The 17110-nt window shown below is 42.5% G+C and overlaps 1 protein-coding gene across 5 annotated transcripts in view; it reads right to left on the bottom strand.

The window, feature by feature from the left end:
• LOC129328905 (ATP-binding cassette sub-family A member 9-like) overlaps positions 1 to 17110 on the bottom strand; it is a 146647-nt gene that overhangs the window by 22358 nt on the left and 107179 nt on the right. For all 5 annotated transcript variants that reach the window (XM_054978220.1, XM_054978219.1, XM_054978221.1 and 2 more), the window contains 7 exons: positions 16884 to 16975; positions 15438 to 15561; positions 8853 to 8979; positions 6870 to 6961; positions 5242 to 5423; positions 3701 to 3776; positions 1249 to 1343 (listed from right to left, as the gene is read on the bottom strand). In XM_054978220.1, coding sequence (XP_054834195.1) covers positions 1249 to 1343; positions 3701 to 3776; positions 5242 to 5423; positions 6870 to 6961; positions 8853 to 8979; positions 15438 to 15561; positions 16884 to 16975 — 788 coding nt within the window. The remainder of the gene's footprint in view (positions 1 to 1248; positions 1344 to 3700; positions 3777 to 5241; positions 5424 to 6869; positions 6962 to 8852; positions 8980 to 15437; positions 15562 to 16883; positions 16976 to 17110) is intronic.

Raw genomic sequence — 17110 nt, 5'->3', positions numbered from 1 at the left:
GCCATCTACCACGGACCGTGCCTGTTCCCTGCTTTGGACTGTGTTTTAAGTGTTGTTCCCCCTGCCTCCATGGAAGCCTGCCTCATATGGGCCCAAGCCGCTGCTAGCAGCCGGGCGCCTGCCGGGGAAACCTCCAGCGAGCCTGGCTAGGCGCTCCCTGGTCAGTTCCCGCCTGGAGCCTCCCGCGAGCCGGTCCCCGAGCTTGCCCTCGCTACCGGGCAGCCTGCTATCCAGCCCCAGCTATGCCCAGCCGGCATCCATGTTCTTAGGCAGCCAGAAGACCCTGGGAAGAAGACTGCTTTGAGAAGCCATTTCGGCGAAGCGGGCACACCACGTCCGCAGCGAGAGCCCCTCGCCCCGCTCTGCATATCTTAGGAGCCGCCCCGGAGAAGAACTAAGTGCTGACCATCCCAAGCACTTAGAGAATGCATCTCAAAGGAACCTCCGCATTCCAGAAGCTGATGACATCAGGACAAGCCCTGTCCGCTGGAACATCCTTTCAGCCCACTTGGATTTCCCCCTCCCTCTTTTGTCCCCTCTTCCTGAGGTGTCACTTATCACAATCTGATTACCAAAGTGGCCCATCCAAGCCATTCAGTAGCCCATTAGACCCTTTGTCTTAATCTGTGAGAACCACCAAGTACAGCACCAGCCCCAGGGTACGTTTTGGGGTATTTAAGCTGGTCTCCCAGACCACTCGGTGCCTCGGCCATTCCCTATCCAGACTTCCTTGCTGTCCGTCTGTGGTTCCAGTGCTGGCATTGGACCACCACCCTCGCTGCTGTGTCTCTGCTTCGCTCCAGGATTGTGAGTATTTCCCTTACCATCGTTGGGAACCCGCTAATGCGAACGTCTCTGTATTTCCTACTCTGTATTTCCTAGATCTTGTGTGTTCCTTGTATGATTGTGCAAGTTAGGCTTACGCCACACCAAATACACGTGTTTGAACTTATTTGTTGTCTGCCTCTTTTTCACTAGAGTGTCTGGGATCGGGACCTCCGTAAACATAGGTTATGATCCGCGCTTAATATTTAGTTACAGACTGCTATAGCTAATTCCCCATTATAATAAAGAGCAGTTCTGGTAACAACCTTTTTAGTCAAAGTAGTAAAAGTATCTGATTTTTCAGAAAAAAACTGCACATTTCCAATTATTTATTTATGTGCTGGAATATAAGCCTAAGTATGTATTGAGCGCTAATGGTATGCTCCTCACTGACAATTTACAAAGCCAATTTTAAACACTCACCACACCTGGCGTTTTCCTCTGGGATCCATTCCTGTTGTTGGCTCATCTAACAGCATCACAGTTGGATCACCCAGCACACTCAGAGCAAAGCATAACTAAAATGGAGGAAAATAAATTTGATCTTTAAGAAAAAGAGAGAGGGGGAGGGAGAGAAAGAGGATACCCCTGGACAGAAAGTATGTCTGCAATGGCTCAGATAGAGAAGCCCTGGAAATTTATTTACCAAAGTATGGGTGAGAACATGCTAAAATACACCAACCTTAAGACAGACAAACTGGCCAGCTAGACACATTTATAATGCATTTCATTTATTATCCAACTTTCTTCCAAGTGGGTTCATGGTGGAGGAAGGAGGACTATCACATTCTGTTCACTCAACAACCCAGAGAGTGATAGTGTGGTATAGTAATTGGAGTGCTGGACTAGGATCCCAGAGACGCAGGTTCAAATCCCCACTCCACCATGGAACCTTGCTGGGTGACCATGGGCCAGTCAAACAATCTTAGCCTAACTTACTTCACAGGTTTGTTCTGAGGATAAAATGGAAGAGGATACTATGTACGCTGCTTTGGGTCCCCATTGGAGAGCAAGGCAGAGTTTAAATGAAGTAAAGAAACAAAACCTGGTGATGTAGATAAGTTTGAGACAAAATTATTTTCCCAGGGCCACCCAATAGGTTTCCAGTTTTCCAAGCCAATGCTCTACACCACACCAGTGGTGGTGGTGGAGAGTGCCCTCAAGTCATAACTGACTTATGGCGACCTCTGGTCGGGTTTTCATGGCAGGAGACCAACAGAGGTGGTTTGCCATTGCCTGCCTCTGCAACCCTGGTCTTCGTTGGAGGTCTCCCATCCAATTACTAATCAAGGCCAACCCTGCTTAGCTCCTGAAATCTGACGAGATCATGCTCACCTGGACTACACCAGACTGGCTCCCTATTATAAATGTTTCTTATAATCGGGCAGGGTGTGTTACGATCTCCTTTCTTTTTCAGTTAGTTAGAGTTTGCCTTTAACCCTCTTCTTATACCCTCTGGGTAGATAGCTGCCACCAGGAATTATATTCCAAAATAAGTAATTTAAATTTCCCTTTTAATGTATCCAAACGTCAGGCTCCTTCATGGGACTATGTGGCTATGAGGATTGGAATGAGATATATAGGAATGACAGATACCCTGGGATAAAACAAAAAACCAAAATAAACTGACTGTGACACTGAGAGATCTTTGTCTTTTGGTGCTACACCTCTGAAGATGCCAGCCACAGCTGCTGGCGAAACGTCAGGAACTACAATGCCAAGACCACGGCAATACAGCCCGGAAAACCCACAACAACCAAAATAAACTTTTATTTTTACAAGAAGTGTATCGGTTTCATAGTATTTCATAAGCTTTCAAAGAAAGTTATCAGTTCTTAAAGTTTCCTTACATAGGCTGTCACACAGATATACATAAACTTTCTCTCTCAGGCACACACAGTTTGTCAGCTTTAGAGAGAAACAGTTCGCCCACACTCTCAGTCATCAACCAATCATCTCACTCACTCATCTCTTTCTTCCACCCCCCCCTCCCCACACACTTAAAATCATTACAGGGTAGTTATACACCTGTAATTATTTAGAATTCTTCCTATATTTTGTGACACTCTTACATCAAAGAATTAGAATGTCAGGGATTTGTTTTCCTCCGCAATGTATTACTCTTTTACGGAATGTATACTAATGCTGGAAGTAATTATCAATGCAATCCTGAGCGCAGTTAAAACCTTCTAAGCCCATTAAGTTCAATGGACTTAGAGGGGTGTAACTCAAAGTAAATAGTATACTATTATAGTGTATATATACATACTATAATAGTATACTATGTAGCATACATTATACACACTTTGGGTATATAATGAAAATATTTGGAATACTCAAAGGTAATTCCCAGTCCAGTTTAGAGATTTTAGCAGACAGAGCAAAGTATGAGATAAGAACCAGCTGCATTTGCAGCAGAGTGAATATATGGTTGGAGACTTGCTGTCTTCCTTATACTTGTAATGTTTTGAGACTCCTTTATTTTCACATTCATTTAATCCCCACCATCAATCCAATGAAATCTGAAGGCTCACCTCAACGTTATCACTATGAATAGAGCCAGCATAATGTCTAGGATAGAGTTTGGACTAGAATCTCAGAGACCCAGGTTTGAATCTGCACTCTGGCATGGAAGCTTCCTAAGTGAACTTGGGCAAATTGAACACTCTCAGCCTAACCTACCTCCCAGGGTTGTTGTGAAGATAAAAAAGAGGAGAATGATGAAAGCCATTTTAGGTTTCCACTGGGGAGAAAGATGGAGTAGAAATGAAGTAAATAAATAAATATGAGGCATGGGATGGTAGTAATCTAGGCATATTGTGGGCATAGTTAACATTAAAACTTGGCTGACAGTTCCAAGATTAATGAAACATACTTTCCTACTTAATCCTGCAGCTAGTGTCTTGGTTGCCTTTTTCAAATGCTCTTGGAGTTCCAGCGCTTGCACAATTCTGAAAGAAAAAACGGCATATGGCTTATTCTGAAACTGATACTTGCCATGTGAGACTGAAAAAGAACCCACACAATCTTCCAACAAAGTTTCAGGGATGCTTCAATATCCTTGGATGCAAACTCCAAAAGAATAGGCATGTATGATAGACTCCCTCCCCTTCAGCCCCCCGCTATGAGGCAGATTTTCCCACAGTGTTTCTTCACAGAGTTCCCTTTGACAATTCAGGTTTCCTTAAGTTAGTTTATAACTGTTTCCCCTTCACAACAGACCCGGGGTCCTCCTCAGATCCAACCCTCCTTTAGAAACTAGGCAGGAATTAATCTTCTCCTAAGAAGATAGAACCCTTCTTCACTTGGCTTGACAGGGAGTCTCAACAAACTACCCTACCCCTTTTGCCAACACACTCCCAAGTTTTCTCACAGCTGTGTAAACGGGCCTCAGTTTGTACTGCCTCTTATACCTGGAATTCTTAACTAGAATTCTCCCTCAGGACAATGATGTTACAGTCAAGGCAAAAGACTTCTTTTTTCCTCAATGCAGACGGTGAACCTGTCTGACCTTCCCTGTCAGATCCTCACACACACTTTCTGAAAAACAAAATCCTGTCAGCATTCAACTGTCAACCTGAAGGCTGTTTCTTACTGGCCTATCAGAGAGGCGAGAGCAGTCTGTCAATCAAGCTCTCATTCCAGGCAACTGTTAACTTCTTCTCTTCCAGCTCTCTGATTGCTGCACATAGGAAACCTTTAAAGTGCATTCCATCACAGCATGTTAGTCTGTTGCCACAACAATAAAAAGGAATCTTATGGCATCTTAAAAACTAACAGATTTATTGTAGCATAAACTTTCATGGACTTTTCCATGGTAGAAAAATGCCTTGCTCAGTTTATGCTGTGGTCAATTCAGAAATTTCATGCTGTAGTCTCCGATTCAGCTTCTCTTGTTGAAGAATAGTCACTTTGAGGACAGCAACAGAGTGCCTTAGGAAACTGAAAGGGTCTCCCATTGTTTTCTAAATATTGCTGTTTTTAATAATAATAACGATTTATATACTGCCCTTCAGGACAACTTAACATCCACTCAGAGCAGTTTACAAAGCATATTATTATTATCCCCACAACAATCACCTCATGAGGTAGGTAGGGCTGAGAGAGCTCCGGAGAGCTTTGAGTGATCCAAGGTCACCCATCTGGCTTCAAACGGAGGAGTGGGGAGTCAAACCCGGTTCTCCAGATTAGAGTCCTTCCGCTCTTAACCACTACACCAAACTGACTCCCTTTTATGTTATGTTACAGTACTATCCAACTGAAAATGCATAAAAGCTAATGTTTAAATATGTAAGAACTTCTATGACTGGCTTTCCTAATCTAGCAAGTTTGGAAAGGGGGAAGTAAGAGATTTTATTCTCAATATCCTGTAACTCTCACATAAATCCTATAAGGAGGACCATTGGCTCCTCATACCTGTTGATGGCAACAGCAGCAGCATCTTTCCTTATCCCTTTCACAGCTGCATAAACCTCCAGATGTTCTCTCATGGTCAGGTTGGACCAAAGGGCATTCTCCTGAGGACAGTAGCCAAGAAAACCTGTACCGTTTTCTTCTTTTGCAAATGATGTAGCTGCATTGGCCTTTTTTATCAGCACCTATTCAAAATATCTGGTATTACAATCTGCTTTAAACTTATTCAGCATAATTGCAAATTTAAAAAGTTAGAAGAGCGCACAGGGAAGAATCAAATATGGGACAATTAATTTGTAAGAGCATCACATAGCCCCAGTAAAATAGAGAGGCCAAGGCTAACAGTCTTGTAATATACAAGGTTGCAATAAGCATTCCAGCTTCTAAGGGAAGGAAGTATTGTGCTCATGCATTTCCCAACACACATTACTAAATTCAGTGTTCTGAGCTTGGCTGATAAAAATAATCTTTGTCTTAATATGTGACTATTTTTCTATTTACATCATTAATTTTGGTTGGATTTGGATTCACAAGACCTTTTGGGGAAAGGGGCATTATCTAAAAGAGGTGTGGGAAAAGACCCTTAAAATTGTAAATTATAGGGAGGATTTGGCAGGTGTCAGGAGTAGAGATGGGCACGAACCGCATTACCAACTTCAAAAAAACACATGAAATTGGCAACCGCGTGATTGCGATCCGGCGGTTCGTGATTGTCCATGGCGAAAAAACCAGCATTTGGGAGACACCTGGTTTGGTGCGTTTGGCCGCGGTTCGGGAAGCCAGACAGTCAGGCGCCAACAATCAATTCTCCTGGCAACAGAGTCGGGGGAATGCCTGAACTCTGTCTGCACTCCTTCTGTCGCCCTGGAAACCTGAATGGAAGCCCAGCTTACCTTGATCGGCAGGTCTTCCTTCCAACCATGGAACTGCAAAGCGGTTACAAGTTGGGAGAAGACACCCAGGGGAGGGAGGGGGAAGGGGGTGTTCTGTAGCCATGGGCATTCCAATCTCATCCCTGCAAACCCTGATAGGCAGCTCTGACGGCCAAACACAGACCTCCTGCGTTGCTCAATGGGACCTGTGCTTATAAATAGCCGTGGACTCCCAGGCTGGGTTTCACTTTCAGTGAGCAGTGGAGTGGGACAGAGCTCTTGCTTGCCACTTGCTAGCCTTTGGGGAGAGAGACTGAGAGTATAATTGAGCTTGGAATTTTGTAGGAGTTTCCTGGGGGCCTTGGATTGGAGAGGGTATAACTCCAAGATCCCTTTTGCAATCTTGTCCAAACTTGGGTGATGGCTGTAGGAGAGCCTGCAAAAGACTCCCCAGGAATATGGGCTCTCTAAGTGCCACAGGGGCCATTCCGCACCCAGCGAACTGGTTTGGCAACAGAAAATGTTTGTTGCAGTTCACGATCTCGGGATCGTCATCAGCACCTAATCGCGAACCACTGGTTCGTTAAATTTTTTTGGTTCGCGCCCATGTCTAGTCAGGAGTAAGGCTATAGACAGAGAAAATGCCTGTATGGGTTATAATGTATTTGGGATACTAGGAAAATTTACACTGTGTGAGAATGCAGGATATGTTTACACAGAATGAAGAATAAATAGCACAAACTTTACTCTCATTTGTACCTGTCCAGCAGTCAGTTCTGTGTCTCCCGTAATCATACTAATTGTTGTACTTTTACCAGCCCCATTGGGCCCCAATAGTCCCCAGACTTCTCCTGGAACAAAGATACATGCATTTTTTCAAAAGTAAGAACTGCAGGACGCTGCACCCAAGCATGCCTGTATCCATAAATACAAAGGGAAACAAAACACAGCCTGCAATGTACGTAAAAGGATTTAGATCCTTTAAATGCTTCAGTGATTATCAATGCTTTTTTTCTTAACAAAAGGAGAGGAAACTATTGTAGGTTAAATAAAGAATAAATAAAAATCAAAAGATAATAGCAATCATAGTGCAACAGAATAAAAACAGAAAGAATACATTAAAGGCTCAATATAGAACAAGGAAAGAAACACAAAGAATGCAAGGATTCACAAAAAACTAAGAAAATTCTATAGCACTTTTATAATGCCAGTTTAGCAAACATTATTCCAATCAGGAATAGTTTAGTTCAACTCAGTTGCTGGCTTTTGAGCAAAAACCCCATCCCTGTTCTAACTCATTTCACTGCTACCATGGAATAAGGGATGCACCTATGTGATGCACCTGCATGAGCACCCTTGACCCATGTCTGGGATCTTTGAGTCTAATTGAGCATGGGATACCAAGAAAGGAGGGGGCAGTTCCTTTATCAAAAGGACAATTTTACAATAAAATGTTTCACAGGAAAAGAAAATGGGTTTACTTTGTGTTAGGAAATGGACTTTCAGTGAAAGTACCATTAGGATTCAGTGAAATGGCCAATTGGTAGCAGGGCCGACTCCCATGGGTGTGTGTGTGTGTGTGTGTGCTAAGCCCACTGCTAGGCTTCCCTCCTTGCCTTCCCACCCACATGTCTCCACCTGGCCATGCGTTCTTTTGCCCACTTGTGAGTTCTCCCACCACCTGCAGTCATAGCTGCCCACCGTGCCTGCAGACCCTTTCTCCAATGATGCTGGGTGGTGGATGTAGCCAGGAGTGCCACTGCCATGACCACCAAGAGGAGAGAATCGTGAGAGGCAATAATGTATCAAAGTATCATGATGTTCTAATGAAATAAAGTACTAATACAACAATTACAAAATACTTAACTTGTTCTTATTTCATCTGTGCACAATTTACCATCAACATAACAGTACATGCAGTCTTCCCACCTTCAGACTTATACATAAAGTGCTAGTGCATTCAATACAATTGATGAACCGTCATTTAACAACATTCAATATGACTTTTATAAACAATTCTTGATATAAGGTGCACAAAGTCCATCAATGCCAATTGTAGGTCAAGATGTGCAGGGTGGAAAGGAAACCATCTAACGGGCTGACCGGTTCGCTATAGGTCTCGTTTCAGTTCTTTGTCAAAGATGGTCAAAGAGCCGATGTCAATTTCACCATTCCTGAAATCAGCCTATTCAACCACTAGTAAGCCAGACGTCAGGTAATGCTCCTAAGGAAGGCTGCCTTAGGAGGAATAGGATGGTTTCAGGAATGGTGAAATTGACATCGGCTCTTTGACCATCTTTGACAAAGAACTGAAACGGGACCTATAGCGAACCGGTCAGCCCGTTAGACAGTTTCCTTTCCACCCTGCACACCTTGACCTACAATTGGCATTGATGGACTTTGTGCACCTTATATCAAGAATTGTTTATAAAAGCAATATTGAATGTTGTTAAATGACGGTTCATCAATTGTATTGAATGCACTAGCACTTTATGTATAGGTCTGAAGGTGGGAAGACTGCATGTACTGTTACGTTGATGGTAAATTGTGCACAGATGAAATAAGAACAAGTTAAGTATTTTGTAATTGTTGTATTAGTACTTTATTTCTTTAGAACATCACAATACTTTGATATATTATGACCATCAGGAATGCTGATGCTTTGTGCACCACCCATATAGTGTTCTCCAGCCATATGGTGTTCTCCAAATTATAATACAATAAAAACTTTTTTCAGCTAACCTTTTTTAACACAAAAAGAGACATTTCTGGTGGCTGCTTTCTTTTGCTCTTTGTTCTTCTTCAAACAGGAACAAGCCTTTTTGCTTTTGTATTCCTTGCGCAGATTGTGGACAATAATGACTGGTTTCTAAGTAAGAAGAAGAAGAAGAAGCTTGCTTAGGTTATATATACACATAAGCCTTCTTGGACACTCCTCCTCTTGTTCAAGGCACTCTGTTCAGCTGACTCATTCATGGCCCTACACTGTTTTTTTAGCAGTCAGACTCCTTTTCACGCTGGAAAGGGCAGTTTATGGATATGAAATTTCATAAACCCCTTCCTCATGTGGCACTGCCTGAGCCAGGGCAGATGCCAGCCCAGCTGGAGCTGGAAAACTACCAGAACATGAGTCACAGGCAGCTGATTGTCTGGTGGCCCCCTCCATGCCCTAGAAAAATGCAAAGAGTTAAAACAATGAGGTCTTCCAAGAGGCTCCTGAGTTTCTCATCAACGCCCTTCCATAGTCCCCCATCACCTATCTAACTTAATCAAGCTATTCAGCAAACCAGGTAGCTTCCCCACCTGGTGCTTAGAAAGTCCTCAAGGAATATTTTTACCTATAATCCATCATAGATAATCATATCATAACTTTCTAAATTTATTGTCCAACCCCCGGTGACAGCCATCAAACTATTGTTTTTGGGAGCAAGATGTCAGCACTGCCCCAGGGAACACTTTGCCCTATAATTGGACTTTCCAGCCATGTGCTCAATGTGTGTGTGTTCTGGATCCATACATTCACCCTCAGATATGTCTGAGTTGTCTCTTCTCTCTATCATTGTACTGCTGGTCACTGTATTGCTGCCTCCATAGACCTCTTCCTCTCCAAGACTGATAAATATTGCCCTTCCCCTGAAACTGCTTTCCTATTTCTCTCTGTTTTCTTAGTTAGTTGTGTGTATGCTGTGTGTGGTTTTCTGTATGCTTGCCTTTTATTCCTTTGTTAATAAAGAAACCTTTTCTGTTGAACATCTGCCTGTTTATTTGAATGTTCTCTAAGGGAACAATCCCAGTATACTTAGGTGGAGATGCCTAGTTTCCCCTTCTCAGTATGTCTCCTTCAATGCTAGTTCCCTCAACTAATTAAAGAGACCTCCTGTTTGGATAACTGTCAACATCATGTTCACAAACTTTTGCAATGAGGGCAAACAAGAGCAGGGGGCAGATGTGCTGGCCACAAGCTCTGGGTTTTCATCTGTAGCAACATTACTTTAGAGAGTCCTGTGGCGCAGAGTGGTAAGCTGCACTACTACAGCCCAAGCTCTGCTCATGACCTGAGTTCTGTTGGGGAAAAGGTTAAAAATAACTTAAAATCAGAGGTGCAATGGATCATGAATCAATAGAGAGTCAGCTCACAAGTTTAGCTTTTAAAATCATTTACTTCTAAAGGGAAAAAGGTTAACAGGATTGTTACAAAAAAATAAATGCCTGGAGCTACATTCTTACTACTGGTTACAAACAAAGATCTGGGATAACTGAATGGAGAATCTTCTTCCTCCTCCTTCTTCTTGACCCTAGAAAGAAAGTCACCTGACCTATTGACCAATAACAGTTTACAAACTCACTCCAGTTCCCGGGCTTGCAGATTATTGGCTCTGTGCCAGGTTCCCTTTCCAGGTCAATCTAAACAATAGCATGGTAGGTAAACACATTAACCCCATAATGACTGAATGTCAGACGTTGCAACACACATATATTCCAACAAGTTCTATCCTGGTGGAAGCCGGGTTCAGGTAGCCAGCTCTAGGTTGACTCAGCCTTCCACCCTCCAAGGTCAGTAAAATGAGTACCCAGTTTCCTGGGGGTAAAGATGACTGGGGAAGGCAATGGCAAACCACCCCATAAAAAGTCTGCCAAGAAAATGTTGATATGCAACATCCCCCCATGGGTCAGTAATGACTCTGTGCTTGCACAGGGGGCTATCTTCACCTTTACCTAGACATTACTTTAAGATATAGTACTAGATGTCAGGATACCATCAAGCTCCCTTGTTATTAAAATAATGAGTAGTTCTGCAATACATTTTTGGCTGTGATGGTGGTGAGGCCTTTGGTAGCAGTTGACTGATCTGATGTGATTGTGTAGAATGTGCACAAATATTTTAGCTTCAGATGGAGGCTTACTTGCAATAGAATATTTGTATCATTCTGTAAAGATGAACCAAAGGAAGAGATCACAAGAATTAGGGTAAGAAGGCAGTTGTGTGGAGGAAGGAAGTGCAGCAGGAAGCAAACTGAAAAACACAAATGTGAAAGGTCTGTAGAGAAAGACAAGCACCTAAAGACAAGAAGGGCAGAGAAGACAAACAGCTGAGAAAAGGGGATGCTGAAAGGATAGGTTTCTGTGGTAAAACCTTACATGGCTTGGAGAAAGGGGGCATGTGGAACAGACAGAAGAAGTGAGCAGGCAGGAAACATGGCAGGAGTCCAGGTGGTAAAAGAAATTGAGCCAGATTTGGAAGTTTTTTTTTTAAAGTTCCACCAAGACATTCCAATAAAAGGTAACCAATCGCCTCAATGGTCACTAGGCATTAATTGTTAAGCAAACTGCATATGAACAAAATCTTAACTCATAGTTTTGTTATTAATTTTAAAAGGGACTGTTTGGTTATTGAGTTGTTTCATATAGTATTGTTTTGTTATTTCTTTTAAGATTGTTGTTTCATTTTCATAATTCTATTTTGTTGTTTCCCATTGGTTTCACCAGAAGACCCTCCCCCTTTTCTCAGGTTTTCTCAGTCATGGTTTTTCACCCAAGCTGGACACAACTTGAGGGGACTGTAGTATTCCCCAAAGAAGCCCATTAGGAGACAGTTCAGACAGATATAATAAAGCCCCCCCCCCCAACCTTTGGAGGCAACAACAAGCACCCATCTCCAACATTAAAGTCTACTGGAGAATTCATTAGAAAGTTTCCACACAGTTACTGCAGACAGCACTGCAGCCATTTAGCTTGAAGAACAACAGCATAAGGAAGAGGCTGACTGACAAGACCTTTGGTGACAGCAGGAAGGTAAGGAATCTGGGCAGGCAGGGAGCAGGAGGAGAAACGAGGTAGATTTGCATATGTGGTGGATAATTTTGGGGAGCAAAGGTGTTAAGACTGCAAAGGAAAATACCTTGATCCAGGACAGTTCAACATGGATTGGGAAAAGTTGAAGCAATATTTGGTGAAAAAATGGGAGGTGGGAGGAGAACTGTGGCAGTTTGAAAATTACTGAAATACAACAAAAGAAGAGGGAAGTGACTTTACCGGGGGGAGGAAAGTTAAATGAGAAATTCTAAGCAACTATTTTATTTGACTACTATATATAGTATTAAGTAATAGAGGTGTTATTATAAGAATTATAAGGATAGAAACTAACTAATTTTATTTCTGGCAGATAATTGTATAATGGAGAAATTATATAACTAAAACAGAAGGAATATAAGAAAGGCGGAAAGAAATACATAGTAACATACAGAATATGAGTTAAATTGATTGACTTATGCCGAATGTATATTGAGTTTACAGAAGTACTTAGAAATATGTAAAGTATGGGTCAAATTGATTGATTATTTACGGCAGACAACTGTATAATGGAGAAATTATATAATCAAAATAGAAGGAATATAAGATAGAAGGAAGTAAAGAACAACATATAGAGTACAAGTTAAATTGATTGACTTATATTGAATGTATACAATGTTTATAGAAGTACTTAAAGTTATGCAGAATAAGGGACAAATTGTTTGTCCCATATTGACGAGACTAGAATGAATAAGATAGAATATAGAGTACAAAATTAGACAAATGATTGTTACTATTAAAGAATATACGCCAGGAATGTAATACTTAGTTGATATGTTAAGTGGGAAAGGGAATAGAGATAGCACTGTGTTATAATAGATAAGCTTAGAAGAGAGTGAAAGTATATGCTTAATAGAATAAAATAAGTTTGAAATGAGTAGGGGGAAAAATGGATAAGGGGTTGGAAAACTGTTGGAAGTCAACAAAAGGGGGGGAAAGGGAGGGGGTTAGAACTGGAATATTTAAAGGAAATTGATTGTAATGGATATTATAGTGATTTCTAATCCAATAAAAAAAAATTTTAAAAAAAGACTGCAAAGGAAAATTTGGAACATGAGGGCAGGCACTGGGAGAAAGGATAGGAATACATCGCGCATGTTTGTAATCCTAGCGGCTACAGCTTGCAGTCAATCAAAAAACCCACCCCCGATCTGCTAAGGAACACTGGGTTCTCTCTATGCCTTTGCTTTCAATAGGAAAATGCTAGCAGCCTTGTAAAAGTAAAACCAACTGAGGCTGAGACTGCGGTAACAAAATAAACCAGAACAAAACAGAAGATCACGAGATCTCCCGTCCCCCGTTGTAGTCTGCTTATATAGAGAATTTGTTTTGTTTTTATATTAATTGCCAAATAGCCCACTCGTGTAATTATTATAATCAATAACAAAAGAAACACACAAGCTCCCCCCCTCGCCGCATCACCTCACGTGGGGATCAAGTGTCCACCTCCCTCCCTCCACCTCATTCAGGGCCCAGGCAGGTGAGGCCACCTCCTTTCTCCTGCCTGGCATGGGGCACAGGAAGCATGGCCATCTCCCTTACCCCACCTGACACAGGGTTCAGGCAGTGTGGCTGCCTTCCTTCTTGCACCTGATGCAGGCTTGGGTAGGCTGGGTGTCCCCCTCCCCTGACGTGTGCAGAGTTGGGGTGGGCTGGGAACTCCTTCCTCATGCTCCTGGAACCTGAGTAAACATGGCTTGTGAACCTCACATCATCATTTTAACTAAAATTTGTGAACAGTTTTGGACCTTGCTGGGGTCATCAAACAAGATGTAAGTACTGTAATGTAACACATACAGCACTCAAACAAGAGACTGCAAATCTGCCAGCATCCAATATCAAAAGCTGACATGACAGGGTCTTAAGATCTGTGTCAGGCTCTGCCAGTGGATTTTCCTAGACTGCTTCACTTCATCAGATCAGGCTTGATGAGCTGAAGGTCTTTATTAAGAGATTGACACTAGAGGTGGGCACGGACAGCAATACGAACAAAAAAAAAAGCCACGAACAGCCCGATCAGCTGTCTGCGAGCAAGCTGCTCGTGATGCCCTGTTCGAACATGTGTTCGTTCCAAGCCCTGTTTGTGGTGTTCATCAGCCATTTGTCAAGCCAGACAGTCTGGCACCTTTCAATCAATTCCCTTGGCAACAGTAGGCATGGACTTTCTGAACTCTGTCTGAACTCCTGTTGCCCTGGAAACCCGAATCGAAGCCCAGGGGCACTTCACTCCCGACTCAGCCGCTTGTCAGGGGTTTCCTGACAAAGTCTCCCCCCCTCCCTCCATTAGTCTTGGCATGTAGTTTTGCGCAGGAAAGCTGGAAGGAAGAGAGAGTCAGGCACCAAGGTCAATCGGCTGGTTCCCAAGCGCCTTGAGATAAGACAGCAGAGAGCAGAATAGCAACAACGGAGAAAATAGTAAAAGAACAGCAGACCTACAAGCTATTCCCCCCCATCCCCTACAATAAAAGAAATCACTATGGCAGGCAGGCCACAGGGCTGCCTGACAATCTGGATCTGGAACTGGAACATTTGCCTGATGAAGTGTTCTGAAAAACCTGAAAGCTTGCACAATGTTTCTTGTCATTTAGGTTAGACTCAATAAAAAGTATTACATATTTTTACTTTTCATCAATTTAACTACCCAATAATTACCAGAGGTTTATATGGTAGAAACACCAAGGAGACATATGAAATTTAATAGCCCTGATCCTGTTTACCTGCCAGAGTTCTTACTTTTTGTACTTTGAACCAGAGTTGTGCGATTTGGGTTTCTGATTCAGGAAAAATACCCAAATCAGACACAATTTGGAAAGATTCAAATCAAAGCATGGTGACCTCGATTCTGAAATGCCGGATCAAAGCTTCCTGAAGCGATTCTGGTAGCTTCAGAAAGCTTCAGGGCACTTTCATACCCCGTGGCTGGCTTCAGCTGACTGGTGAGGAGCACCCTCCTCCACTGGTCAGCTGGAGCCAGCCTCAGGGTTTGAATTTAAAGTGCCAGAAAGGGGCTTTAAACTTCAGCTAGCAGGCGGGGGAGTCTCCCCGCCTCCCAGCTGAAGCACAGGGAAGCTGTGAAATAGGTGCTTTAAACTTCAGCTGAACCCCCTCCCAGCTGAAGCAAGGGGAAGCCCCAAAAATGGCGCTTTAAACTTCAGCTGGGGGGATTCCCCCCTCCTACCTGAAGCACAGGGAAGCACTCAAAGCAGGTGCTTTAAACTTCAGCAACAAAAGTATTACTCTTTTGGTTCTTGTGGCTTGGCAAGAGATTTCCTCATCAATGGGAAAAAACAATAGGGCTCTTGTCGGCTCTTTATGTGAATATAATATGACTTCTCTCATCTCTCCACCTATCTTACAGAGCCAAAAAAAGGGACATGATTTAACAGAAAACACATGGATTTGATCTAATAATCTGAAGAGCAAGTCATTGAAATAAACACCAGAACAAGTTATAATATGAGATATGCTATCTTTTACCTCTTCCTGATCCGGTGAAGCCATTGCATATTGTACTCTTGTCCTTTCATCTTGAACGTCTCTGTCATCATCTTCACTCGCTTCTTCAGGATTCTTACGGCTGCTTTTGCTCTGTGGAGAAATCCTAGAGATCACAAGCATCACAGAGAGATTACAAAATGCTGTGGACCAAGGGATTATTTGCAAAAAGGAATGCAGCCAACTGTGCACCACAATGCTAGAATCTGGACCAAGAGGCAAATGACAATTGAAGAACTCTATCACATATCGGGAGGAATCCGTTCCCAATTCTCATTTTACTCAATGGGACTTACTCTCAGGAAAATGTTCTTAGGACTGCAGCCCTCTGTTTGTGTGATGTGACCCCAAACTGCAATATTAAATTTTATTGTTAATGTTTCTTATGTTGGTTTTTAACTTAATATGAGATAAATGTTGTTAAGTTCCTTTGAGACCCTAGGGTCAATAGCAACTAAAAAAACAAATAAATAACTAAATAAAGTCTTAAGCAGAAGGTTTTGCATATCTGTATCTCGAATAGTAATTTACTATTCTTCTAGTAATTTACTGTCCTTCGCTGCCTCCGTCCATCCTCCCTCGCCCTGCTACCACCACCTCCTTTCTTCCCAATCACACTGGCACTGCTTCCTCCATCTTCCTCCTCCTCTTTCTTCCTCCCCCGCCTGCTGCCTCATTACTTGTCCCTTCTATCACTTTCTCTCCCACCACTGGTGCCACTTTCTTCTCTCTCTCTTGCCAGCACTGCATGCTTTGACACCGTTGATTGGCATTGCTAAGAAGCATGCCCCCCCCAAGGCAACGTTCTTTCATTTTTTAAAATTCAGGATTTTTAAATAAAAAATCCCTCATGTTTAGTTCCTAAATGTAATACTGGATCTGACCAGGGCTTTTTTTCTGGGAAAAGAGGTGGTGGAACTCAGTGGGTTGCCCTCGGAGAAAATGGTCACATGGCTGGCTGGTGGCCCCACCCCCTGATCTCCAGACAGAGGGGAGTTTAGATTGCCCTCCGCACAGCCAATCGGGGTGGGGCCACCAGCTATGTGACCATTTTCAAGAGGTTCCGGAACTCCGTTCCACTGCATTCCAGCTGAAAAAAAGCCCTGGACCTGACTATAATTGAACCTCAGGAAACATCTATGGCTGGGATGACTGAAGACTTGAAAATGCCCCTCCTTCAGATTCAAACATGTCATGAAATGCCCCTCATTCACACTGGACAAGATCAGAACAAAAGTTTCCATTGAAAACCCCAATAGTGATTGTTAGAATATGGGAACAGAATTAGGAAAATGGGTAATTTTTAAATTAGTGGATTCTGTTACTTTCAAAATGAAGCATTTTAGCATAGCAAGTCAATGCTTGAAGGGGGCAAAGGAAAACCGTTTCACGTTTGGCCCAGGGTCATTTTAGTCTATGTGTACAAACCTAAAGACAGGATCTCTTCTCATTATTGGGCTGCCGTATTTCATCTCCAGATAGCGCAATAAAAAAATGAAAATTATGCACTGGAAGAAAGGCTAAAGAAAAACAGAAACAGATAATTACCTTACTGTAATCTATGTATGTTATTACATTCTAATACTCTGCTTGGTTAAATTCCACCAGTTTTGTGATTAAATGCTAGATAATTAAGTATCTACTCTTTTGTGCTG

Source organism: Eublepharis macularius, chromosome 4 (genome assembly GCF_028583425.1).
Source record: "Eublepharis macularius isolate TG4126 chromosome 4, MPM_Emac_v1.0, whole genome shotgun sequence".
Taxonomy (NCBI): Eukaryota; Metazoa; Chordata; class Lepidosauria; order Squamata; family Eublepharidae; genus Eublepharis; species Eublepharis macularius.
The sequence above is the reverse complement of the archived record's forward strand: the minus strand, read 5'-3'. Positions and strand labels throughout refer to the sequence as shown.